Raw genomic sequence first — 26,291 nt, 5'->3', positions numbered from 1 at the left:
TACAGCACGCGAGGGTTGCTCCTGCCCTGGGAGGCTGCGGCTGGCTCTGAGGTTCTTTGACGTACAAAGCGAAATAGCTGTAAATGGTGGGTTGGGAGGAGCCAGACTCAGGGCCAGTCGAGGAGCAGAAGGTCAGTTCTGTCCTAGCTTTGGCCTGCCGAGGGTTGGCTTTTCTGGGCAGCAGGTTTCTTCCCTGCCCACCATACCACCTTCAGGAGAAAGCTTGCATGCCCAACACTAGGATGGAGGGAGAGATGTTATATTTCCCTACTCTTCAATTCTCAAAAGTCCCATGTCCAGCTTGTTCTCACCTCCCAGGCCAAGGCAGGATAACAGGCCCATGGGCTAGCGAAGGTTATTCCCATCCCTGCCTGATGTAGGAGCCCCCATTGTGAACCATGCCGCTGTGTACAGTGCTGCACAAACACAAGACCAAAGGACGTTGCCTGGCCACAAGTTTCTTGCTTCTGTCTCATGCCCACTGCTCCCCCCCCACACACACACACACAGACACCAGGGCGCTCGCTCATTCTCATCTCTTTATTGATTGATTTTTTTAAACAAACACTTTTTACTCCAACATGCAACGTTTTGGTGTGAGGTGAGCAGACGGGGGGTGCGGGTGGGCAGGGCCTGCGTGTTCCTGCCTCTCAGGAGCGGGGCAGAGTGACCCCGACGTAGGGCTGAGGGTGCGCCCGGCCCGCTCTGCTCTGGGCATATCAGCTGTGGCGATGGGAGAAGCGGGGAGCAGGGGAGGTGGTCTGCGTGCTTCCCTTTGGGACACACATACGCAAGCTAGAGGCGGCTGCCCTCCAGCCCAGCTACTCCGTGACACGGAAAAAAGACACCAACGTGGGTTTAGCAGCTTTGGTTTGTCCAGAACAGCACCGTGCAGGGTGCCCGGGCCCCATAGGCTAAGCTGTATAATGGGCATCGTGGGGAGGGGCAAACCCCCACAAGTAGTTTTCACAACATTGTATCCCCCCATTTTATAGCACAGCATCTCTGCCCCCAAAGCACCCCACCTGCTAGCTCTGACGGGAGCCCCCCTCTCTCTGGAAGGCACCCAGAGGAGACGAGCAGTGTGCACCCCCACCCCCTCCTGGCTCAGTAGCCTGGTGAGTGAGGCCGAGGGGCACATAGGCTCCCAGAGCAGGAAGGAGCCCAGCTCAGACAGTGCCGGGAGGTGGGACCCTTCCTGGGGGCAGGATGCAGACTGCAGCCCAGATACAGATCCCTGAGCCCTGCCCAGGAGGGACCCCTCGCAGCACGAGAGCTGGGGCTCCCCGGCATCTCTGTTGAGCCTGCCCGCGGGACAAGGGCTCTCCAGGGGTTCGTCTGACGCTGGGCGAGGCCGGGGAGCAGCTGTCTCCCCAGCACGGCTGCGGTGGAAGGGACAGACGGCCACTCGGCAGCCGCTGCAGCACCAAGTCCAGATGCCAGGCTAGGCTGGGGCAGTGCTGGCAGCTTGGGGTGCAGCGAGGGGGGTGGGCGCACTGTCATTGGGGGGACAGAGGGATGAGCCTGAGGCACTGACCTGGCCACGCTGCAGGGCCTCTTCCACCCCAGCGGCATGGCAGGCTGGGGGGGGGCTCACCCCTTGAGATGAGAAAGCAGGCTCCCCGGGCCTGGCAATGCGCCCCTGCTGCTGGCTATGCATAGGGCGCCCCCTACTGGGGACACCTCTGCCTCAGCAGGTCCCAGTACAGCAGGGGAAGGGCAGCGCCTGGGGGTGCCATGGGCTCTGGGACCCCCAGGGCTAGGAGGGGGATGAAGGGATGTGGGGTGAAATGGCTAATACCCCCCTCTCCATGGGGTGCAGAGGAGCTGGTGCGCGGGGGGGGGGGGTGGAGGGCACTCGTCCTGGGGCCTGGGTTCGATGCCAGACATTCCTCGTGGTGTCTGCTTAAGGCATTTTAAAATCAAGGTGGGTCGGGGCTGGGCCGGAGGGGCCACCGCACCAGCTCCTAGGCCGAGCCCGGGCAGAGCGCCAGCCCCAGGCAGGCCGGGCCCAGACCCGACGGGCGAGCTACGACATCAACGAGCTTGCAAGGACAGAGAGAGCGCGAGAGAGCGAGCGCAGCAGCTGGGAAACGACACAGGAGACGAGAGAGCAGGACAGTCAGACGCGCGGACGGACAGACGGGGGTTAGTAGAGAGGCCCCGGGAAGCCAGAGAGCAGCATGCTGAGCAGAGGCCTCCAGCTCAGTTAGAAACTACAAGAGAAGAGGGGATGGGGTGAGATCTCAAGCCGCCCTGGACAGCAGGGACCTGCCCCGGGGCAAGCTTTGCTCACCCGCCAGCGCTGTGCTGGGCAGGGGTCCCGGGAAAGGCCGGCTTGACCTGGGGGCAGGAGGAGGAGGGGCCACCCCCCCCCCAGCAGTTTTCACGGTAGAACCCCCAGGGCGACACACAATGGAGGAGGGTTAATGTGGGAGGCAGCAGGGGAAGGCACCCAAGGGTGCAGGCGCGATACTGGGGAGCTGGCAAGGCAGTGCCAGTGTGACACTGGGGGGCTCTAGGAAGGTGGTGCACATGATACTGAAAGGCATTGGGGGGGCAGCAACAGTGCGACTGCAGGAGGGTGGGGGGCAGGTGCAATGGGGGTTGTTCTCCGGGAGGGTGCAGATAGCAAGGAGTCCCTAACAGGGGGAGAAGTGCAGGGGCAGAGGCCCGCAGGGCAGGGCAGGGGCTGCAGGGGCAGAGGCCCACGGGGCAGGGCAGTCCCAGCAGGGCGGGGGGGACAGGGGCAGAGGCCCATGGTGCAGGGCAGCCCTCAGCAGGGCGGGGCGGGGGCAGGGGCAGAGGCCCATGGGGCAGGGCAGTCCCCAGCAGGGCGGGGGGGGGGCAGGGGCAGAGGCCCATGGGGCAGGGCGGTCCCTGGCAGGGCGGAGGGTGCAGGGGCAGAGGCCTGTGGCCAGGGTGGTACCCGGCAGAGCAGGGCAGGGGCAGAGGCTCATGGGGCAGTACCCGGCAGGGCAGATGCAGGGGCAGAGGCCTGCAGGGCAGGGCGGTACCTGGCAGAGCAGGGCACTCACCAGCTGCGCTATTAGCTGGCTGCTGTCTCCTGGTGGAGTGGGAACAGCTTAGCTTGTTCGTCAGCCTGGCAGCTGCAGGGCAGCTCACTTCTGCGGGCAGAGAGAGGGCTCAGCTCTGCCCGCCCCCCCAGCTGTGCCCCGGGAGGCCCCTCCCCCTAGTGCCAACCCCCTCCCCAGACCAGAGCCTGGCTGCTCCAACCCGGGGCAGACGGCCTGAACCCAGGGCTGTCGGGCATGGACGACGCCCTCCTTGTGACACCCCTTGGCTGGGGGATGCCCGGTTCCAACCCCACCCTGTGCGTTGCTGGCCTCCCCAGGAGCCACACCCCAGCACCCCCCTTCCCCCGCGGGAGCCCCTGGCCTCACCTGTTATCGTTGATGTCTGTGGCGTTCCCTGCAGCCCGGAAGATACGGAAAGGAAAGTGCAGTGTCAGGGGGAGGCCCAGCCCCCGCACCATCCTGGCAGCCAGCTCCTGCATCCCCTGCCCTGCCAGTCCCTGAGGGTAGGGGCCCTGGGGTGCTCTCCCAGGACGGGCCCTGGCTATCAGCAGATCTCTGATGGGCTGCAAGTTCTGGTCCCCAGCAGGGCCTTGGCCACCCCAGCAGATGGCCACCTCCAGCCCCGGCCCTCCCCAGCCTCAGCTGCCGTCCAGCCCAGCTGAAGCCGACACATCCGAAGGCGCCGTGCTCCCGGCTCCCCCCGTCAGGATTTGCCCTTCTCCCCCCGGCGCCCCCCACCCCACGCAGGCTGGGCCCCTCTCACCGTTATCCACGCTCAGCTTCTGGTAGGGGGCCAGGGGGCCGCTGGAGGAGCCCGTGCTGCTGCTGGACGAGGTGTTGGCAAAACTGAGCAAGGGGAGACCCAGACAGACAGAGCCGTCAGAACTGCAGCACGGACAGCCGCTTGCAGGGGGCCACGGCCCAGGGACCGGCAGCCCCGGGCCCCACATGCATGGCAGCCCCTCTGCCGGGGGTCCCCCCCCCCCTCCCCTGGCACTCACTAGGCGTCTGGGGCGGAGCCCTGCCCGTAGGCTGCCTGGTAGTTCTGGAAGAGGCTGTTGGTGTAGCTGACGCTGTCGGAGTTGCGGGCGCCGTAGGGGTTGGTGGGCGAGACCGGGTAGTGCCCCGGCCGCACCGGCTTGGCTGAAAGGGAGAAACCGCCACTGAATCAGGGCTCTTGGGAACCCCCCAGCTGTGCAGGCAGCGGGAGGGCATAGCCCCCAGAGAACAGGGGGGTTACACCCTCGGCTCACACCATGCTGGCTTGAGGGTCCGGCGGTGCCCACCCCTCATGCCCTCCCCTGCCCACAGGACCACTCCCCACGGAGAAGGCCAATGCCCCAGGAGTCGCCAAGCCCCCCGGGGGCGTGGGGGGTCGGCGGCCCTGACGCTGGCAGCGCCCGCTCCCGTAGGACGTGGGCTGGGGACCCCACTGCCCGGCCCCCGGCTGGGCGCTCACCGATCTGCGCCGAGTGGGCGCGCTTGGTGGAACTGTTGTGGCGCACGGCCTCCTTGATGCGGTCCACCTCCTGCTGGTAACGCCGCTTGTCCTTCATGGCCCCCTCCTTGGCCTCCCTCAGTGCACCCTCCAGGGCCTTAACTCGCTCAGCCGTAGCCCGAAGCCGCTTCTCCAGCTTAGGAAGCTCACAACGCAGATCTGCATTGTCACGAACCAGCTGGGGGCACCGGAGAGACAAGGGGGTGTCCGCAGAGGCAAGACAAGACCCCCTGAGCCCTCCCCCCCCCCGGCCTTATGTAGGGAGCCGCAGCACATCTTGCCCCATCTCCTGCATCCGTCCTGCCCCAGGGCCAGTGGCCTGCTTCAGGGAAAGGAGCCAGCACCCCCGCAGCGGGCTAAGGGGTCACCCGCCCTGGGGCAAGACCCCCACCCCATCAGTTTGGGGGTAGGGGGGGGTTGCAGCCCCTCTCACTCCGTCTCTGGGATATGCTCATACACCCCCTGCTCCCAGGTCTGAAGCCCACTAAGCTCTCAGCCTCAGCGCCCGCCTGTGGCAGGCAGTTCCATAGATCAATTAATCCCATGCAACATCACTTGCACCAGGGAGTGATGGGGAACAGGGATTCCCACGCAGAGGGCTGTGGTGGGACCGGTGGCCCTAGGGTGGGGGCCTTGTAGAGGGCTGGTGGCTCCAGCAACCTGCCATCCTTCTTTCAGCCCTACTAGCATATTGAGTGCGGGACCCCTGGGGCGAGGGGGGCCAGTATGGGGCAGGGCACAGGGGTCATGCCCCCTATCTAGGGGCCTGGGGTGCCTCCCCATTGGCGCTCTCTCTCCAGTGCCCATGGAGACTTGGTCAAATTCGTGCCCCTTTCCTTGCCCCCCTCTCCTGCCTCCTTATGTGGAGCCAGGCTTGAGGCTGCATGGCGCAGGGCACGCGTTGGCTGAAAGGCTGGAGAGCTGCAGGGCAGCTGGGGGGGCCCCACAGGGAGGTGGGGGGCAGGTACCTACCATCTCCAGGCTGACCCCACACCCCCCAGCTCTGCCAGGCACAAGCCCCCAGCCCCAGGCAGGCCGTGCCGCCAGGCGTGTGGCATGCAGGCGGTAGCGGTGGGGCAGAGCAGAAGCAGAGCGCGTGGCAGAGGGGAGCGTGGAAGCGGGAGGCAAGCTGCGCGGGATGGAGAGGGACGGTCGCCGTCTGGCACAGCCGCCGTGGGCGAGGGGCGGGCAAGAAAATGTTTGAGATCACACAGCAGAGAACGTAAGACCGTAAGAATGGCCATACGAGGTCAGACCACCTAGCCCCGTATCCTGTCTCCCAACAGTGGCCAGTGCCAGGTGCCCCAAAGGGAATGAACAGAACAGCGAATCATCAAGTGATCCATCCCCTGCTGCCCATTCCCAGCTTCTGGCAAACAGAGGCAAGTGGCACTATCCCTGCCGATCCTGGCTAATAGCCATTAATGGACCTATCCTCCAGGAACTTCTCTAGTTCTTTTTTGAACCATGTTATAGTCTTGGCCTTCACAACATCCTCTAGCAAGGAGTTCCACAGTTTGACTGTGCGCTGTGTGAAGAAATACTTTCTTGTGTTTGTTTTAAACCTACTGCCTATAAATTTCATTTGGTGACCCGCTAGTTCTTGTGTTTATCGGAAGGAGTAAATAACACTTCCTGATTTACTTTCTCCACACCAGTCATGATTTATAGACCTCTATCACATCCCCCCTTAGTCATCTCTTTTCCAAGCTGAAAAGTCCCAGTCTTATTAATCTCTTCTCATACGGAAGCCGTTCTATACCCCTAATCATTTCCGTTGCCCTTTTCTGAACCTTTTCCAATTTCAGTACATCTGTTTTGAGATGGGGCGACCACATCTGCACGCAGTATTCAAGGTGTGGACGTACCATGGATTTATAACGAGGCAACATAATATTTTCTGTTTTATTATCTATCCCTTTCTTAATGATGCCCGACATCCTGTTTGCTTTTTTGACTGCACGTTGTGTGGCTGTTTTCAGAGAACTATCCACAGCGACTCCAAGATCTCTTTCTTAACAGCTAATTTAGACCCCATCATTTTATAGGTATAGTTGGGATTACATTTTCCAACGTGCGTTACTTTGCATTTATCAACACTGAATTTCATCTGCCATTTTGTTGCCCAGTCACCCAGGTCTGAGAGATCCTTTTGTAGCTCTTCGCCGTCTGCCTAGGACTTAACTGTCTTGAGTAGTTTTGTATCATCTGCAAATTTTGCCACCTCACTGTTTACCCCTTTTCCCAGATCATTTATGAATAACGTTGAATAGGACTGGTCCCAATACAGACCCCTGAGGGACACCACCATTCACCTCTCTCCATTCTGAGGGCCCAGCCCGGCCTGCCTGAGGGGTGCCCATGGGGAGGGGGGCACAGACCCTCCCTATCCTGCATGGCCCATCCCGGGTGCTGCCCAAGCCCCCTGCCTCCCAGAGAACAGGGAGAAAGGGGCACTCAGGGATGCTGCCAGGGGAGGGAAAGTGCCCAGGCTCCTGACGGGCACTGTCCCTGGCACAGAGAGACTGTCCCAACTGCAGCTGGGAGAGGGGAGGTTTTCGGGAGGGAGGGGCCGCATCTGAACCCTCGAGTGAGCTCTGCAAACATTTCCTGCCCGCCCTGGCCCTGCCTGCCCGGCGAGGGAGCAGGCTTGGGGGGGGGTACGGTACCTTGGAGACCCAGAGATCCAGCTAGGGAAAGGCAGCGAAAGGGGACACAGAGCAGTGACTCAACACCGCGCGGCACCTGGGGCAGCCCCCTGACCCCATCTGCCTCCCACGGGCCCCAGGGCATCGGGCAGGAGACTGGGAAGGGCTCCGTGGGCAGGGCCACAGCTCGGGGCAGGGGAAGCAGCCAGGTTATGCCCAGCCTGGGCAAGTGGCTGCATCCCCTCTCCCCCATGGCGCTATGCTACCCCCCCGCCCCAGGACTCAGCCCCTCGGGGGGCACAGGAAGGCGCCCCCTGCTGTGCAGCAGCCTGACACCCCCACCCCCAGCGCAGGGATGTGGGGGGAACGGGACGCCAAGGCGCAAGGGGAGGGGGAGCTGGAGAGACACTGAGAATGGATGGAGACGGGCACAAGTCAGGGGTGGGGGGCAAAGAAGGGGGGCTAGGCAGGGCCAGATGGGGTGTGGGGGAAGGAGGGGGCTTGACAGGGGGAGGGAGAGGCCTAGGCAGGGGCTGACAGGGGTGGGGAGGGGGTGCGGGGGAAAGCACGGCCAAAGCCCACATTCGCGCTCCCCGCTCTGGGATGCACTCCCCAGGCTCCGCCCCCCTGCACCCCAGTGCCAGCCGGCCCAGGCTCTGCCCCACCACGCAGCATGTGCCAGACAGTCCCCCTGCCCCCCACCACTGGGGAGGGGCCGCTCATAGGGGAACAAGGTGGGGAGCGTTGCCTGATCTCCCCAGTGGGGCACCTCCTCCGCCCCAGAGCAGGGGAGGCGGGAAGAGCAGACTCAGCCCCCCCGGTGCCGAATGCATGACAGGTGTGATGAGTCTGGCGTTCTCAGCCCAGGTGCCATGGTGACGGTCACTCTAAGGCCCCAGGGTGGGGGGTGCCCCAGAGGAGACCGCTGCAGATGGCACTAGATGGGGTCAGACCCACCCAGGGGCTGGTGGGGTCAGGGCACTGGCAGCACTGTTGGGGGGCGCTGGCATGGATTTGGGGGGTCAGCCCAAGCTGGGCAGCAGAGGAGGGGGGCTCTGGGCTCAGGACAGGCATGGAGGTTCGTGAGCAGTGCACAACACACATGGATCAGAAAATAAAAACAGACGATGCCAATGGGGGGGTGGGGTCCTGTGACCTCCCTCCAGCCCCCCAACGGGCCCGCCCAGTGCCAGGCAGTGGCACAGAGGGTACCCCCAGGGCAGAGGGCACATCCCCTGCCGGTCTGCACAACCCACTCGGGGCCCCCGGGCACCCCACTCACAGCCAGTTCCGGCTGAGCCCTCCCCACCTCTCCATGCTGGCTTTGTTCCAGCCCCCCCCTCCTGCTCCGGCTGCCCCCCCCGCAGGCGCTCGGCCCCTCCCCCTACCTGTTTGTGAACCTTTGTAAGCTGCTCCAGGTTGTTCTCAAGAAAGGAAATCTTCTGCTTCTGAGAATGGGCCCCCCCACTGTCCTCGGGTTCCATCTCTGCGCTCTGGGGGGCACAGGGAAGGGGGTACCGGGGTGAAGCATGGCCACAGCCACCCAGCTGGCAGGGGGGTGCTCTGTGGGGGAGGGAGGGGCTGGTACTGGCTCAGCGGGGCACAGGGCTGGGGAAGCCAGGATTGGCACCGGCCCAGGAAGGTTGGGGCAGGGCAGGACTGGGGCCTGGCACCGGCTCGGGGCGCAGGGCCGGGCTGGGGGCGCGGGGCCAGGGTCAGGCCTCAGCCAGGCTGGACTCCACTCACTTTCTTGACTCGAGTTGTGACGTCTTGAACGAAAAGCTTGCGCAGGTTGTGAAGGGTCTGGAGCTCCCGGGCCTGGGGCAGAGACGGACGGACAGAGCTAAGGTCAGGATAGGTTCCCCCCACACCGGCCCTTCCCACCCCCCAGCTCCGGGGAGCTCCCCAATACTTACGACAGTCTCCTCCAGCCCCTTGAGATCCTGCTTCGACTGCTCGTGGCGCTCGTACAGAAATCTGGGGAGAGGGGGCAGAGGAGACGGGGGTCAGGCCCCACATTCCACCCTGGGGCTGGGGGGAGGGGGCGACCCTAGAGGGTGGAGCTGGTCCTGGGACTGGGGGGCCAAATTGGCCCCACGTGGGGGGAATCTCAGCCCTGGTCCTGGGGAGAGCGGGACCGGGGCCCAACCGCAGCCCCGGCCCGGGGGGAGCGGGGGTCTCAGTTCCAGGAGTGGGGGTCACGGGGGTTGGGGGGGCAGGCGGGGCTCACGTCAGCTCCTGCAGTTTGGTGGTTTTCTCCTGCTCCTCGCTCTTGAGTTTCTCGTAGTCGGCCCGGAGCTGCACCAGTTCCAGCTGCAGCTTCTGGTTCAGGCTGCGGCGGGGCAGAGACAGACGCGGTCAGTGCCGGGGGCCCCGGGGCCCCCCTCGAGCCCGAGCCCCTGCCCGTCCGGGACGCCCCCCACCCCACCCCCCGGGGCCCCCCTCGAGCCCGAGCCCCTGCCCGTCCGGGACGCCCCCCACCCCACCCCCGCGGGGCCGCCCTCGAGCCCGAGCCCCTGCCCGTCCGGGACGCCCCCCACCCCACCCCCCGGGGCCCCCCTCGAGCCCGAGCCCCTGCCCGTCCGGGACGCCCCCCACCCCACCCCCCCGGGGCCCCCCTCGAGCCCGAGCCCCTGCCCGTCCGGGACGCCCCCCACCCCACCCCCCGGGGCCCCCCTCGAGCCCGAGCCCCTGCCCGTCCGGGACGCCCCCCACCCCACCCCCCGGGGCCCCCCTCGAGCCCGAGCCCCTGCCCGTCCGGGACGCCCCCCACCCCACCCCCCGGGGCCCCCCTCGAGCCCGAGCCCCTGCCCGTCCGGGACGCCCCCCACCCCACCCCCGCGGGGCCCCCCTCGAGCCCGAGCCCCTGCCCGTCCGGGACGCCCCCCACCCCACCCCCCCGGGGTCCCCCTCGAGCCCGAGCCCCTGCCCGTCCGGGACGCCCCCCACCCCACCCCCCCGGGGTCCCCCTCGAGCCTGAGCCCCTGCCCGTCCGGGACGCCCCCCACCCCACCCCCCGGGGCCCCCCTCGAGCCTGAGCCCCTGCCCGTCCGGGACGCCCCCCACCCCACCCCCGCGGGGTGTCCGGAGGGGTCACTCACTCCTTCAGCTCGTCGATGACCTTCTGCTTCTCGTTGATCTCGTCCCGCAGCCGGGCCAGCTGCTTATGGTGGGCCTCGCGGTGCCCCTCCAGCTGCAGCTCCAGGGCCCGCTGCACCACAAGGGCCAGGGTTAGCACCGGGCCCTGCCGGGGGCCCCGCAGCCCCCCAACCCACCCCAGGGGCCCCGGACTCCCCCACGGGGCTCCCCACTCTGCTCCGAGGGCCGCCCCATCCTGTCCTGGGGCCCCCCATCCTGCCCTTGGGGCCCCCCATCCCCCCCGACTGGGGGTCCTAGACTGCCTAACCAGGCTCGCTGCCCCCACCCCGCCGAGCGGGCCCTAGCTTTCCCCCCCCCAGGGCTCCCCATTCCCCCCCAGCCAGGGGCCCCAGATTCCTCACCACCCCGATATTCTGCTCCTCTGGGGAAGGATGAGGGGCGAAGGCAGGCGGGGGGAAGGGAGCCCCTTCCCCGGCACAGAGCCCCCTGCCATCCCCCCAGCAGAGGCCACCCCCCTCCCCCCCCCCCGAGAGCTCCGGCTCTGCCCGCCCCACACACCTTGACCTCGTCAGCGTCCTGGATCAGGTCCTGCTCCTGGTCCTTCCGGCCCGCCTCGTGCACGGTCTCTGCAGGGCCAGGAGCAGAGGGTTAGGGGGACCCCGGCACCCGCCCCACAGCCCCCTGCCCAGGCGGGGCGGGACCCCCACACGCACCTTGGGCCTGCAGCTTGGCCAGCTCCTCGCTCAGCGTGTCGTACGACTCCTCCAGGTGCCGCTTCTTCAGCTCCACACTGTGCATGTACTCACTCAGCGACCGGATCTTGGCCTCGTGCTGCGGGGGAGCCGGGGGGCCCTGAGCTCCCGGGGGGCCCTGAGCTCCCGGGGGGCCCTGAGCTCCCGGGGGGCCCTGAGCTCCCGGGGGGCCCTGAGCTCCCGGGGGGCCCCGCGGCCCCATCACACCCGCCCTCGGCCTCATCACACCCAGCCCCACGGCCCCATCACACCCGCCCTCAGCCCCATCACACCCGCCCTCAGCCCCACGGCCCCCTCACACCCACCCTGGTCCCATCACATCCAGCCCCACGGCCCCATCACACCCGCCCTCAGCCCCACGACCCTGGTCCCATCACACCCGCCACGGCCCCATCACACCCAGCCCCACAGCCCCAGCCCCATCACACCCAGCCCCACGGCCCACGGCCCCGGCCCCATCACACCCGCCCTCAGCCCCACGGCCCCGGCCCCATCACACCCAGCCCCACAACCCCATCACATCCACCCTCAGCTGCACGGCCCCATCACCCCCAGCCCCATGGTCCCATGGCCCCGGCCCCATCCCACCCACCCACAGCCACAGCCCCATCACACCTGGCCCCAGCCCCAGGGCCTCATCACACCCGCCCCCGACCACATCACACCCAGCCCCACGGCCCCGGCCCCATCACACCCGCCCTCAGCCCCACGGCCACGGCCCCATCACACCCAGACCCTGCTCAGGACCCAGCCCACGGCCCCTACCCCCGCCCCCCAGCAAGGCACCACCCCCATTCTGCCATCCCGCAGCTCCCGCCCCGCACCTGGGAGATGAGCAGCTGGCAGGCGGCCAGCTCCCGGCCCGTCACGGCCATCTTCCGCTGGCACTCGACCTGCAGCGCCTCCAGCTGGCGGCATCGCTTCACCACCCCCTTCACCTCCGCCTTGATCTTGCTGATGTAGAGCCGGGCGACCGTGAACTCCTCCTCGATGGCCCCGCTGATCTCCACCGGCTGGGGGGGGCAGGGAGCTGAGAGCCGCCCCCGGCCCCCTCCCCGCACCCCCCTGAGAGCCGCCCCCGGCCCCTACCCTCCCCCGTGCCCCGACCCCCACCCCGCTGAGAGCCAGCCCTGCCCCCATCCCCCTCCCCATACCTTGTCCGCCTCCCCGCACCCCGCTGAGAGCCGCCCCCTCCCCCTCCCTCCACCCCGTCCCCCTACCCCCCCTGTGCCCCTCCCTGCACCCCGCTGAGAGCCACCCCCTCCCCCTCCCTCCACCCCGTCCCCCTACCCCCCATGCCCCTCCCCGCACCCCGCTGAGAGCCACCCCCTCCCTCCACCCCGTCCCCCTACCCCCCCTGTGCCCCTCCCCGCACCCCGCTGAGAGCCACCCCCTCCCCCACCCACCCATGTCCCTCCTGTCCCCCCACCCCGGCCCCCTCCCCACACCCCCCTGAGAGCCGCCCCCGGCCCCCCCCCACGCCATTCCCCTCCCCTCCCCCGTGCCCCGACCCCCACCCCGCTGAGAGCCAGCCCTGCCCCCATCCCCCTCCCCATACCTTGTCCCCCTCCCCGCACCCCGCTGAGAGCCACCCCCTCCCCCACCCCCCGTGCCCCTCCCCGCACCCCGCTGAGAGCCACCCCCTCCCCTACCCATGTCCCTCCTGTCCCCCCACCCCATCCCCCCACCCCGGCCCCCTCCCCCCACCCCACTGAGAGCTGCCCTCTGCCCCCTCCATCCCATCCCATCCCCCTTCCCCACTGACCTCCACCTGCTGGGGGGGGGGGGGGGAAGCTGGGAGCCGCCCTTTGCCTATCCCACCCCACCAGTCCAGCCCTCCCTCACCCTCCCTCCCTGCTCAATCCTGCCCCTCCCCACCCCCGCCCCCTCTCACCAGCTTGATCTCCCCGTTGCCCACGATGACGCTGAACTCGCTCAGGTCCTTCATGAGCCCGTTGAGCACCTCGGCCACACGCTTGCGCTGGCGGGTGCCGAACTCCTGCAGGCGTTGCAGCTCCGCCTCCTGGGCCAGCAGGGTGCTCTGCCGGGGGAGCGCGGGTTAGCCCCGGATCAGGCCCCGGATCAGGGCCGCCGCCCCCCGCTCGATGCCCTTAGCGCCCCCCCCCAGCTCACCACTTTCTGGGACAGCTCGTCCACCAGCAGCTGGTTCTGCTGCCCCTTCTCCTCCGCCTCCTGGGCCAGCAGGGTGCTCTGCCGGGGGAGCGCGGGTTAGCCCCGGATCAGGGCCCCCCCCCGCTCGATGCCCTTAGCGCCCCCCCCCCCAGCTCACCACTTTCTGGGACAGCTCGTCCACCAGCAGCTGGTTCTGCTGCCCCTTCTCCTCCGCCTCCTGGGCCAGCAGGGTGCTCTGCCGGGGGAGCGCGGGTTAGCCCCGGATCAGGCCCCGGATCAGGGCCCCCCCACCCCGCTCGATGCCCTTAGCGCCCCCCCCCCAGCTCACCACTTTCTGGGACAGCTCGTCCACCAGCAGCTGGTTCTGCTGCCCCTTCTCCTCCGCCTCCTGGGCCTTCTGGTCGTAGTTGACGGCCAGCTCCTCCAGAGCCTGCAGCACCTCGCGCACCTCCTCCTTGGCCGAGTCGTTCTCCACCTGCAGCCGGCCCAGCTCCCGCTGCACCTTCTCGTTGTCCCCCCGCGTCGACACCAGCAGCTGGGGGCGGGGGGGGCACAGCCGGTCAGGCAGGGAGCCCCCGCCAGGAGAAGAGGGGCTCCCCTGGGGTCCAGCCCCCTCCCGCTCTCCGCCCCCCGCCCCGGCTCTCACCTCCTCCTGCTCCAGCATCTGCTGCGACAGCTTCTCCATCAGCTGGCTCTGCTGGTTGATCTCGTCGTCCTGGGGGGGGGGGGGGAAGGAGGGTCAGAGCCACCCGCCCCACGGGCGCCCTCCGATCTGCTGCGCGGCACCCCTGGGCTCAGAGGGCAGAGAAGGGGCTGGAAACATGAGGTGTCGGGCGGGCTCTCTGGCCTGTACTGGCTGGCAGGTTCGCGGGGCGGGGTGCTGCGCCCAGAGAGGTCTGGGTCTTGGAAAGCCTGCAGTGGAAGGCCGGGGGGCACAGTGCACCCAGGGGTCTGTGTGCGCCCTGGCATCTTCCTGCCTGGGCGGGGGCTGCAGGAGGGGAGGGGGCACGGGAGGGGCAGCGGGCACTGGGGGGGGCCGCGGGCACTGGGGGGGGCCGCGGGCACTGGGGGGGGGGGGGGGGGAGTCCCGGCTGACCTTGTCGTCGAGCTGCTTGTACAGTTTGCGGATCTCCTCCTCGTACTTGCGCCGTTCCTCCTCGGAGATGCGGATGACGATGGACGAGGCGTTGTCGTTGACGGGCGTCTCGTCACAGGTGTCGGGCGCCGGCTTCTCCCCCTCGCTCAGCTGCTCCGTCTCTGGCACATTCTCCCCTGGGGGCGTGCGGGGGGGGGGCAGGGTAACCCCATGGAACCGAAACAGGGGACCCCCCACCCACCCACCAGCTCCCAGGGACAGCCAGAAACTCAGCCCTGGAGAACGAAGCTCCCTCCCCACAGAACAGGGTGAGCTCCCCTCCCCACCCGGATGCCTGGGTTCCCTGGCCCAGCCTCACCATTCCTCCAGTGGCTGAGTGAGCTCTCCCCATCCCCACCCGGACGCCTGGGTTCCCCGGCCCGGCCTCACCATTCCTCCAGCGGCTCAGCTCAGCCTCCAGCTTCCCGATCGTCTCCTTCATTGTCTTGTTCTTCTCCTTCTCCTTCTCATACTTCTTCTTCCACTGCTCAGCCGTCAGCTCCAGGTTCACCGATGCGGTGTTCTTGATGGTCTTGGCCCTGGAGGGGAGGCAGGGGTGGCCCTTTCATATGGGGCCCACAAAACAGCCCTGCCCCCAACTCTCCTTTCTCCAGCGCTGCCTCCCGGGGCCAGAGCCCCCCAGGGAGTTGATCCCCCGGCCGCAATGATCCCTCCAGCTAGGGTTTCCCCTGAACTCCTCCTAGCGCCCCCCTCTGGTTCTCCGCCCCCCAACCCTGGCTCTGCCCGCTCTCTGAATCCGGAACACCCCGACGTGGGGAACCAAGCAACCCCAGTCCGGCCCTCAGCCTCTCCCGGCACCTGCCCCGGCAGCTCCTGAGCGGATTTAGGGCCACTCCAGGCTCCCTTCCAGGTGGGGGCCACAGCGACCGGCTGCGGGGGTGTGGGGTGGATCCAGGGGGATTCACAGTGCCAGAGCCCAGCACACACAGGTGGGTGGGGGAGTCGCAGGGGTAGCAGCGGGCGGCCCCACAGGGAGGAAGCCCGCGGGCCCAGCAAGCAGGGAGACCCCCGGGGCCAGCGGGGGACAGCACAGGGAGGGGCCTGCGGGCCCTGCCAGCAGGACGCCACCCCCGGGGTAGCAGGTGGCCAGGGCCGCTGGCGAGGTTCCTGTACCGTTGGCCGAACATGAGGGTGGACTTGGTCTCGGCATCGTTGTAGCTGGAGGGTGAGCAGCAGATGAACATGGTCGTGCGGCAGTTCCCGCCCAGCGAGTCCTGCAGGATCCGCGTCATCTTGCTGTCCCGGTAGGGCACGTAGCTCTTCTGCAAGGGGCGCAGGAGGGGAGTTATGGGGGGGGGGCGGCGCTGGGACGAAGTGGGAAGAGTCGGTAACAGTTTTTTTGACCCCGATGTGCTCCTGTTTCCCCTCCAAGGCATGGCTGCCCAGGTTGGGGGGGGAGGGAAACTGAGGCACGCCCAGGATTCATACAAAATAGTGACAGAAAATTCCCACTTTGGTTTTACCAGAGACCCAGCACTGGGCTTGGCCTCCTGGGGGGACAGGGGCTGAAAGGCAAGGAAGGCGGAAAGCTGGGGGGCGTTGCTGCAGAGATCGGGAGACCCATCTCCCAGTGGCCGTGGGACTCGCCAGCCTGCAGAGGGCAAGGGGGGCTTGCGGAGCCCCCAGCCGGGCGTGTGGGCCACCAGCGACCGGCAGGCCTGGGCAGGTCTCCCCCGGTTGGCACAGCCACTCTCAGGCTGTGAGCAGTGGGAGTGATTCGCCCCGACACCTTGGGTCACCCTGGAAGCATCATGGGGGCACCTCAGGGCAGCAGGGGTGCAGAGGGGGGTTATGGGAGTGTGCCCTGGGATGGGAGGGGCACCCTGGGGCACAGAGGGGCTGGGGGGGAGGGACGGGTGCCCTAGCGGGGAGGGATGCCCAGGGCAGAGGAGGGCTATGGGAGTGGCACCCTGGGGTGGGAGTGGCACCCTGGGATACAGAGGGGCTGGGGGGAGGGATGGGTGCCCTGGGCACAAGAGGTAGCCAGGCTCAGGTCCCCCAGAGGAGGTGGGGAGAAAGGGGGGGAGCCTGTCGGGGTTGGACCGAGAGGGAGACCCTGAACTCCAGCTCTGGGGTGGGGGGCAGGAGGATCCCCACCCCGAGGAGCCCTGGGGGGGGCCCAGCGGGGAGGGGGCATCTCTCACCGTCCCCTCCGCCAGGGCCGAGATGACGTTGCCCAGGGCCGACAGCGACTTGTTGATGTTCTTGGCCTCGTCCAGCACGGCCCCTTCAGCCCCCGTCTTGCTGACCTGTCGGCAGAGCGGGTGTCGGTTACGGGGAGTGGGGGGGGGGGGCTCCCATCCCGCCACAGGGCGTCGCCCTCCCAGAGGCGGGGAGCCATGGCGCACATGGGGTCTCGGCTGCAGGGATGAGCCAAGACCCCCGTGGGGACAGGGCCTTCTCGCCCGGGACCCAGGTGTCCGGGCAGAGATTCCGAAGCTGGCTGGGGGATGTCCGAGCCCCTCCCACCCCCAGACACTCTGCCCCTTCCTGCCCCCGCCACCCGCCCCCCGGCCTTGGCACCTTCTCGCTGCCAGCCAGGTCCACCAGGTAGAGCTTCCCGCTGAGCTTCTGCTCCGTCTCCATGTTCTCCTGCTTGATGTTGATGAGGAAGATGCTGTGGCTGCGGGAACTGTGCTCGTTCATGTCTGGGGGGAGACGCAGGGGTGGGAGGCCTGCCGGCACTGGCCCCCCGTGGGCACAGAGCCCCCCTGTCTCCCCTGGGCACAGAGCCCCCGCCCCGGGCACAGTGTCCAGCCATTGTCCAGCCTCGAGTCAGCAGGGCCCCAGCCCCCAGCCGCTCGCCCAGCCCCCCCACTCCCCAGCCCTGGGGGCCGGGGCTGATGGGGACACCGGGACTGGACACCTCCCAGGCCAGGGCCCGGCCCCGGGGCCCCCCCGCCGGTGCCCCAGCTGCTCACTGGTGACGGCCACGTGCCGGTTGGATTTGCCCTCGTCGATCACATCCAGGATCTCCTCCGGGCTGGAGACAAAGCGCTCGGTGCAGCCCTGCCGGGGGAGCGGGGAGGGTCAGTCCCAGGTGGGGGGGCCCTCTCCCCCCACAGCCTCCCTCAGGGCAGCCCTCCCCCCAAGCCTCACACGGGGGGCCCTCACCCCCCCAGTCCCCACCCGCACAGCTTCGCACGGGGGGCTCCTCACGCCCCCATCCCCCTCAGGGCGGCCCTCCCTCACAGCCCCTCCTCACCCCCATCAGGCCCCAACCTCCCCACCTCACACTGGGGGCTCCTCACCCTACCCCACAGGGGTCCCCTGCTCTGCTCCCCCACCCCCCGGCTTCCTCCATGCAGCAGGGGATTCTCTTCCAACCCTCTGGCTGCTCCCTCAGTCCCCTTCCCCGCCCCTCCACAGCCCCCCACCTGCTTCCCCACACGAGGGGACCCCCCTCCCCCCCTCACCTTGACGTAGGGCACCCGGTTCTTGTCCTCATGCACCGACAGGTTGGTCTTGGTCACTGGGGAAAGAAAGGCCCAAGCTGGAATGGGGGGAGGGCCTGGGGCTGGGGGGACCGGAGAGGGGCCCCCAGGGCAGAGAGGGTTGGGGATCACATGGGGCCCCCAGCAGCACCCCCTGACCAGCTCCCCCAGCTCAGCCATTCAGGAAGCAGCAGTAGCAGCCCCCTCTGCACCCCGCTTCTTGAGCCCCCCAGGGGGCAGCCCCGTCTGTGCCTGCCCCGGCTCTCCTGGGGGGGCGTCACTCACCATCCAGCAGGTCCCGAATTTTGTCCAGGTAAATTTCAAAGTAGGAAACCTGAGAAAGACCAAGAAGGAGCCACGTGAGCACAGACCAGGGCGGGGGGGGGGGGGGGGAAATGAGCCCATAGGAACCCCCCCCGGGCCTCCCAGATCACCCCCTGCAGGTCCCCATAAACCTCCCCATCCTCTTCCACCCCAGAGATCCCCAGTGCTGCCCCCCACCCTGATCCGAGGCCCTCTTCAAATTCCCCCAGAGCCCCCCACCCACTCTCCCCCCATGGCTCTGATCCCCCATGACTCCCACCCCAGAGCCCCCCCGGACCCCCTCCCCCACAGCTCTGACCCCAGAGCCGGCCCCCGGCCCCCGCTCACCTTGATGTGGAACTCCAGGTTCTCGTCCATGGCGTAGATGTGGTTGAAGATGTCACGGGCGATGCGCGGGATGATGCCCATCAGCTGGGGGTCGTGCAGCTTCCCCTGAGGGCAAGAGGGGGGGGGTCAGCCGTGGGGCCCAGTCTCCCTGGGGAGGGGGCCCAGCCCCCTCCCTCCCTCCCAGCAGATTTTAGGAGAGGCCAAGGGGCTAACTGAGCCCCCCCCACACCCGCAGCACCAGCCCCTCACCCCGGAGGGGGGGCATCACCCTGCCCTCCCAGCCCCGCCTGTCTCACCTCCATGGTGTGGGTCTTCCCCGACGATGTCTGCCCGTAGGCGAAGATGGTGCCATTATACCCGGCCAGCACATCTGCAAGAGAGAGGGGTAAATGAGAGCCCCCTCCCCGTGCCCCTCCCCCTTGCCCCCCTCCTTCCCCCTGCCCCTCCTCCCCTGCCCCCTCCCCTTCCCCCCACCCCCTCCTCACTCCCACTGCCCCCAGCCCCTCCTCACCCTCCACCGCCCCCGGCAGCCTGGATCTGCCCCCCCCCGTCCTCCCCCCACTGCTAAACTCCGCGCTGGGCTGCCCCCAGCCCCTCCCCTGCTCACCCTTGACGATCTGCATGGCGCAGGCATGGTACACCTGCTCCTGGGTGGTGTTGGGGGGGAAGACGCGGTCGAAAACGTAGGGCTTGCCCTGGGGGGAAGCAAACGGGGTGGGTCAGTCCCCAGGTAGAGACCCCCAGCCCCCGCCAGGCTGGCGCCACCCCATCCCCGCAATACAGAGGGTTCACCCCGTGGGCCCCCAGGCCGAGCCCCCCCCCCCCCCCGCAGCCCGGCCTCCTGTGCTCGGGAAAGCAAGGAAATAATACCACAGTGCCAGCTTGCCCCCCCAGCTCTGCCGGTGCCCCTCACTCCCAACCCGCAGCCCCCTGCTGGCCCAGCCCTGGGCCCCCCAGCTCTGCCGGTGCCCCTCACTCCCAACCCGCAGCCCCCTGCCCGCCCAGCCCTGGGCCCCCCAGCTCTGCCGGTGCCCCTCACTCCCGACCCGCAGCCCCCTGCTGGCCCAGCCCTGGGCCCCCCCAGCTCTGCCGGTGCCCCTCACTCCCGACCCGCAGCCCCCTGCTGGCCCAGCCCTGGGCCCCCCCAGCTCTGCCGGTGCCCCTCACTCCCGACCCGCAGCCCCCTGCTGGCCCAGCCCTGGGCCCCCCCAGCTCTGCCGGTGCCCCTCACTCCCGACCCGCAGCCCCCTGCTGGCCCAGCCCTGGGCCCCCCAGCTCTGCCGGTGCCCCTCACTCCCGACCCGCAGCCCCCTGCTGGCCCAGCCCTGGGCCCCCCAGCTCTGCCGGTGCCCCTCACTCCCGACCCGCAGCCCCCTGCTGGCCCAGCCCTGGGCCCCCCAGCTCTGCCGGTGCCCCTCACTCCCGACCCGCAGCCCCCTGCTGGCCCAGCCCTGGGCCCCCCAGCTCTGCCGGTGCCCCTCACTCCCGACCCGCAGCCCCCTGCCCGCCCAGCCCTGGGCTCTCCCATAGAGAAACCATCACAGAGGGTCCCCCTTGGGCCCCAGTGGGTGGGCACGGGAGACGTGTCTCCAATCCTCACCCCCCACCCAGTTCGCTCTGGGCCCCCTCCCTCCCTGGCACTGAGGGGGTGAGGCTGAGTTGACTGGTGCTTCTCCCACTGCCAGGCCCAGCAGGGAGGTTTGTTTCCTGGCTCGCTGCCCCCAGCCTGTGCCCACCCCTGGGGGCTGGGGGCTCCCCCAGGGCTGAGGGCAACAGACTCAGGGTGTCCTGCCGGAGCAGGACATGGGGGGAGGGGTCACAACCAGGAGCTCAGGGATGCCTCGCCTCCCCTCCCCCCCGCCTGGTAGAGCAGGGCAACCCCCCATCCCCCCCAGCCTCCTGGGTGCTGGTGGGGGGGGGATAAAGAAGCTCCAGACCCAGCAGTAGGAATGGGGCATGGTACAGTGGCTCGACACCACCCGGGGGAAGAGCATCTGCCCCCCACCCAACCCCCGCAGCACTGGCCTGTTACCTGGGGCCAAGACGGCCTCTCCCTGCAGCAGTGTTAACCCTGGGGGGGGGGGGGGGGGGCTGGCAGGGCGCCAGCTGGGAGAGGGCTGGGGGTGGGTTGACAATATTCAATAGGAATTAGCCCCCCTCCAGGCAGGAGGGACGCCCCTCCTGTGGGGAGGGGGGACAAGGCAGCGTGTGGGGGGGGTCTTGGTCTCCTGAGCAGGTCTGTTTCCCCCTCTCCCGAATCGGACACACAGGCCTCAGAAGGGCTGTACTCCATCTCTTCCCCCCCTCCCCCCACCAAAGAGGCCAGGCCCGCGCCGGGAGCTGTCCAGGTGCTGGAGACGCCCCGGGCCAGGCCCAGGTCTGCCAAGACAGGACAGCAGCTTCCCAGATGGCATGGGGGGCAGGGCTGGGACCCCTGGGAGGGGGTTTGGGGACTGAAGAGCCAGGGGACTGACCGACTTCTTGGAGGGGCCAGACCCCACCCCCAGTTCAAGAGAGACATGGGACATTATCGATACAGGAGCTAGGCCCAGAGCTGGGCCCTTCACTCCTAACCCGCAGAGGGACTGTTCTTAATGTTCTCTCTGAATACTGTGTGGGTGCCTCAGTTTCCCCTAGGCATTTCTTCAGTATCTAGGTGGGATGATAAGGGGGTGTGATTGTTTCAGAGCCCTAGAGGGCAACGGTGTGCAGGGGTCTGCAAAGAGAATGGCCGACACCCTGTCTCCTGGGGACTGATGGCCTGGGCCCCTCCCCTGCAAGGTGCCAATTGAAGGGGTTGGAGAACAAAGAGATCAGGTGGCCTCCTGGCCCGGGAAAGGGACAAAGGCCAGAGGAGGGGCTGGAGGAGGTTTCAGTTTGGAGCTGGCTGGGGAAACGGAGGGAGGCCCAGAACCAGGGTCTGGGCTCCCCACCCCCCAAGAAGGACCTGACTGAGGGGACCTGTTTTCTGTACCTACAAGCTCTGTTTTGGACCACATTCCTGTCATCTAATAAACCTTCTGTTTTACTGACTGGCTGAGAGTCACGGTGAATGGCAGGAAGTGGGGGGTGCAGGGCCCTGACTTCCCCACACTCTGTGACACCCTGTTAGCCCAGCCCTGGGCTCCCCCCAGCTCTACCGGTGCCCCTCACTCCCAACCCGCAGCCCCATTAGCCCAGCCCTGGACTGTCCTGCCAATGCCACTTTCTCCCGCAGCCTGGCTCACTCCGGGGCAGAGATGCCAACAAAGCCACGCCCAGAGGAGAAGCGGCGACGCGTCCGAATGGGGAACTTGGCCAAGGCCCAGCAAACTCATCCCACTTGTGCCCTTGGAATGCAGCACAGACAGAGCAGCGCCGTACCTGCCCCCACGGAGGAGCCCTCTCCAAACACCCAGCCTAGCCCATGGCCCCCACTCCCCAGGCATTCATTCCTCCTGGAGCCCGGCCCCCCCAGACCTACGCAGGCCCTTCCTTATCCCCCCCGCATGGCTAAGAAACCCCTTACGCCCACGATGCCACAGGGGGGCAGGGGGAGCAGAGTATTTGTGCCACTCACTGGTCCGCCTGTAGCCCCGATACCCCAGACCTAGGGTCCCCAGGACTCTCCAAAGCCAGCGGCTCCGGAACCGCAACAAGCAAGGGAAAGGTTCAACCCAGGCCGGTGCTGGCAGCTGCCAGCGTGCCCCGTCCCTGCCAGGGCTCTGCAAACTGCCCAACACCTGGGCTGCAAGCCACAGACCCCTCCTCGCCCCCAGCCCACCTGGGGAACCGGGCCTAGAACCTGCGACCTTCAGCACCAACCCGCCCCGCCGAGCTCCAAAGCACTGGAACAGCTAGTCCCTTATGCATCCTTTAGGGGGCACCCACACCGGCCAGGACATTGGGGGGGCTGCCAGCCTGGCACTGACTCCCATCATGCACCTGGCCAGGGCTCAATAAATACTAACGAATCCACTCAGCCCCCTGCACCAGGTACCTGCACTGGCTTGTTATTGTAGGGTCACCTGCAGGGGCTGGCTTTTTGTTGTGAGGGCTGGATTGTCCTGTTCACACAGGCTGGGTCGTTACCGCAGGGGCTCCCAGAAGGGCTGGGTTTGTTATTGTAGGGTCTCCTGCGAGGGCTGCTTTGCCAGCGTGTGAGCTGCTGAGGATAAAGCCACCACAGCCGGCCAGGCTCAGACGCTCCGGTGACAGGGGCTGTGTCACGGCTACGCGGCAGGGTGCCCAACCCCCCTCGGCTCTCGGCTCCCCCGCCCCACAATCTTGTCCCCTCCTGCCCCACAGAGCCTCCTGCCCCACAGCTCCTGCCCCGGGGGTGGCCTCCCTGAACCCCCCGCCCCCTCCTCAGGCCCCATGCAAACCCCCGGGGGCCCTAAGTGCGACCCAGCAGCGAGCGGCGGGAGGGGGATCCCGCTTGCTCCCCCCGCGGGATTCAGGACCAGCTGCTGCCGGGCAGTCACCAGACAAGCTCATTAATCCGGGAGCCGCGGCCTAATCCCTGCCCAGAGAGAGATTCCCCTCCCCGGCTGCCAGCGCGGCCCCCGGCGCGCTCCCTGGGCTCCGGCCGTTCCCCAGCCTCAGACGGGAAGGAGACCAGGAGATGGGGGGAGGGGAATGACCGTTCTGTTGTCGTCTGGAGCCGGGCACAATGTGGGGGGGGGGGGGCCTGCAGGGCTGACAGAGCCATACGTCCGGCGGGTGGCATCGCTGCTAGGCGCGTGGACGGGCAGGAAAGGGCCTTTAGGCCGGGAGGAGAAAAGTGCAGGCATCTTGGCACAGATGCCCCCCAGCTCCCGGTCAGACGGCAAAGGGGGGGCTGGAGTGCGAGAGAGCCAGACTGGGGGACGCAGCGTGGTCTAGTGGCTACAGCACTTAACTGGGACACAGGACAGCTGGGCTCTGGCCCTGGGTTCCCCTCCCCTGCTGGGTGACTCAGTTTCCCTTTCAACCTCTTGTCTGCTTAGCCTGGGAGCTCTGGGAGGCAGGGACGGTCTGTCTCTGGAGCGCCTGGGGCCCCTGATCTCGGTCCCCAACGCGAAGGGCCCCCCCCCATCTCAGCTGGAGCGTCAGCCCAGGTTACACGCACGACCCTCGCTCTTGGCTAAAGCAAGGGGCTGATTTTGACAACCCCACCCGGGGGCCCCGCGCCCTGCCCTCGCCCGCTCTCTCCCCGAGGCCGGGACCCCAGGCTCCTCGACCCCCCAGCCAGGCGGGCAGCTGCGGAGGGAGCGCGTCGGGGGCGCGGATGCCTTGAAGTAAACAACCTGCAGCCCACGCTGCGACCTGCACCATCTGCTCCTCCCCCCCCGCCCCGCAGGGGCACCAGGGCAAGCTGGCATCGCCAGGCCCCGAGCCTGTCCGAGCAGGGCGGGGCGTTCACCTTTCACCCTCGCAAGGTCGGGGGGGGGGAAAGGGGGGGAGGTGGCCGCTTTGCAGGCTAGGGACAGACAGACGGACAGATGGTGGGGGAGGGGAAATGAGCCAGCTGGAGGGTCTGCATGCAAAGGGGGGGGGTCCCCATCCCGGGGGGGAGGGAAGCCAGGGATTTTCTATGGGTCACACACCAGTAGCCAAATCCCCAGCCCTGCTGGCCACACCCAGTTGCCTCGGCTGGGATGGAGGATCCGCAATACAGCCTCCCCCCCCCCCCGCCCCCGCTCTTGGGAGCCCATCTCCCGGCAGCCGCAGAGTTCGGGGGGGCTGGGGGGACCCCCCCAAATCCCCAGCTCTTTGTGCGATGGGCACGGGGGGCCCCCTTCCCCCCGGCCGGGCAGCCCGGGGCCGATGCCGCAGCGGGGAGGAGGGGAGTTGGGGGGGCCCGCACCAGCGGGGGGGGGGGGGGCACTTACCCCGAGGATGACGCTGTCGTCCCCTTGGAAGAGGGGGATGAATTTGTCCCCCCGCAGGATCTCCGCCTGGTTCAGGGGCCGGAATCGGCAGAGCACCTTGATGCTGCATTCCGTGCTGGGCTCGGCCATGCTGGGCGCTGGGCCGGGGGGGGCTGGGCTGGCAATGGGGGGGGGCGCTGGGCCGGGGGGGGCTGGGCTGGCAATGGGGGGGGGCGCTGGGCCGGGGGGGGGCTGGGCTGGCAATGGGGGGGGGCGCTGGGTCGTGGGGCGCAGGGCCGGGGATTCTGGGCTGGCGCTGGGATGGGGGGGCGCTGGGCGGGCACGGGGGGGGCGCTGGGATGGGGGGGCGCTGGGCGGGCACGGGGGGGGGCGCTGGGGTCCCTGCTGGGTCTCTGCCTGCAGCCCGGGCTGCGCGGGGCGGGTGCTGGGGGCGCAGCTGCTGGAGACGCTCCCGCTGGTCCGGCCTCGCCTCGCCCGTGTGAGCCGCGCCGGGTCCCGCTCCTGCGCCAGCCCCCGGCCCCGGCGCCCGCCGCAAGCACCGGGCTGGGCTTAGCCACGGCGCCAGCCCTTAAGGTGGAGCGGCCCGGATCGCTTAAGGTGGCAGGGCCCGGCTGGGAGCCAGCAGGCCGGGGGAGGGGTCCCTGGAGCCAGGCCCGCGCCCCCTGCCCTGGTCCCGGCCCCAGGCTCCTGCCCGCCTCCGTGCCTTTGTCCCCAAACCGCTGGGTCCTGAGGGCCAGGCTGAGGAAAGGGCCCCCAGCCCGGTGCCTGCGTTAGGGGGGGTCTTGGGCGCTGGGCATCATCTGCTGAGACTGGCAACCTGCTGGGGGAACCAGCACCAGACCCATGGTGGGGATGGAGAAAACAGAGAGAGGGCGAGCGACTCGCCCACTAGCACCCAGTGAACCCAGGAGTCCTGGCTCCCAGCCCCCTACTCTGACCACTGGACTGCACTCCCCTTCCAGAGCTGGGGAAGAGAACCCAGGAGTCCTGGCTCCCAGCCCCCTGCTCTAACCACTGGACCCCACTCCCCTCCCAGAGCTGGGGAGAGAACCCAGGAGTCCTGGCTCCCAGCCCCCTGCTCTAACCACTGGACCCCACTCCCCTTCCCAGAACTGGGGAGAGAACCCGGGAGTCCTGGCTCCCAGCCCCCTGCTCTAACCACTGGACCCCACTCCCCTTCCCAGAACTGGGGAGAGAACCCGGGAGTCCTGGCTCCCAGCCCCCTGCTCTAACCCCTGGACCCCACTCCCCTCCCAGAGCTGGGGAGAGAACCCAGGAGTCCTGGCTCCCAGCCCCCTGCTCTAACCACTGGACCCCACTCCCCTTCCCAGAACTGGGGAGAGAACCCAGGAGTCCTGACTCTACCTGGACTCTAACCAGCAGACCCACCTTCCCTTGATCCCATGGTGTCCCAGTGCTGGGGGGGGCTGAGCTCAGAAGGGGGGCCTGGGAACGAGATGCCCGTGTCAGATGGGGCCAGGGCACAAGGGAGCCACACAGCCCTGGTGGGGTTTTTGGGCACCCACAGGCCACAGCCAGCCCTTCCTCTCTGCTCCTGGCCTCAGGCACCAGGGCAACCCGGTGAGTGCCAAAGGAGGCCATCAGTGCCCAGCGGGTCCCGCCATCCGGAGGTGCTTGAGCCAGCTGGACGTTCCTCAGCTCAGGGCAGGGGTCACCTGGAGACATTCTCCGGACTGTGCTGTCCAGGTGCTCAGATGATCAAATGGTCCCTTGCAGCCTTACACGCTCCATGAGCCCCGAGAATCCCCCTCTGGGCCAGCTGATGCTGCCGGCCGGGCAGGGGTTGACTTTGCTGGAGCTGTGCCGAGGACCTGGCCCCTTTGCATTTGGACGCCCCCCTCCCTTGTTTAGCTGCTGTTTTAAGGGAGACAAAGGGCGGAGGAAGCCAAATTCCAGGTCTGAAGCCTGAGGCTGGTCTCAGAACCTCAGCTGGGCCCGGACACAGCCATGAGAGCAGCCTCCGGTCTGGTCCTTCTCAGTGGCTGCTTCCTTGTGAGCACCTGGCCGAA

General features: G+C 67.9%; 1 protein-coding gene across 6 annotated transcripts; it reads right to left on the bottom strand.

Moving 5' to 3' along the window:
• Positions 1 to 521: 521 nt before the first annotated feature.
• On the bottom strand, positions 522 to 24,429 carry KIF5A (kinesin family member 5A). Of its 6 annotated transcripts, XM_075121445.1 has the most exons (32): positions 24,262 to 24,429; positions 19,017 to 19,104; positions 18,706 to 18,779; positions 18,410 to 18,514; positions 18,044 to 18,092; positions 17,741 to 17,796; positions 17,246 to 17,333; positions 16,848 to 16,972; positions 16,469 to 16,573; positions 15,438 to 15,586; positions 14,694 to 14,842; positions 14,265 to 14,440; positions 13,815 to 13,883; positions 13,497 to 13,703; positions 13,326 to 13,403; positions 13,169 to 13,246; positions 12,930 to 13,076; positions 11,860 to 12,048; positions 10,997 to 11,114; positions 10,842 to 10,909; positions 10,286 to 10,395; positions 9,415 to 9,516; positions 9,101 to 9,161; positions 8,931 to 9,002; positions 8,573 to 8,677; positions 7,206 to 7,226; positions 4,498 to 4,714; positions 4,040 to 4,181; positions 3,802 to 3,884; positions 3,405 to 3,432; positions 3,039 to 3,128; positions 522 to 2,216 (listed from the first exon to the last, which is right to left on the bottom strand). In XM_075121445.1, the coding sequence occupies exons 1-31, from the start codon at positions 24,388 to 24,390 to the stop codon at positions 3,050 to 3,052; spliced, it is 3,267 nt and encodes a 1,088-aa protein (XP_074977546.1). In that variant the 5' UTR covers positions 24,391 to 24,429; the 3' UTR covers positions 522 to 2,216; positions 3,039 to 3,049. The 6 variants fall into 6 exon arrangements, with proteins under 6 accessions (XP_074977546.1, XP_074977543.1, XP_074977542.1 ...); XM_075121442.1 differs by lacking the exon at positions 8,931 to 9,002 and having other exon boundaries at positions 24,262 to 24,427; XM_075121441.1 differs by lacking the exon at positions 7,206 to 7,226 and having other exon boundaries at positions 24,262 to 24,426.
• Between the last annotated feature and the right edge of the window lie 1,862 nt (positions 24,430 to 26,291).

The sequence above is a fragment of the Caretta caretta genome, chromosome 20 (assembly GCF_965140235.1).
Source record: "Caretta caretta isolate rCarCar2 chromosome 20, rCarCar1.hap1, whole genome shotgun sequence".
Taxonomy (NCBI): Eukaryota; Metazoa; Chordata; order Testudines; family Cheloniidae; genus Caretta; species Caretta caretta.
Note: the sequence above shows the minus strand (reverse complement) of the source record. Positions and strands in the feature narration are given on the sequence as shown.

What these genes read in the sequence shown, in the direction of transcription:
- KIF5A (XM_075121445.1), bottom strand. Translation starts at nt 24,390, where the DNA reads ATGGCCGAGCCCAGCACGGAATGCAGCATCAAGGTGCTCTGCCGATTC. An exon ending in ACCGGGTGCCCTACGTCAAG is followed by an intron (nt 17,334 to 17,740) that starts GTGAGGGGGGGA and finishes CTCCCCCGGCAG; the next exon opens with GGCTGCACCGAGCGCTTTGT. An exon ending in CCGGCACGTGGCCGTCACCA is followed by an intron (nt 16,973 to 17,245) that starts GTGAGCAGCTGG and finishes GTCTCCCCCCAG; the next exon opens with ACATGAACGAGCACAGTTCC.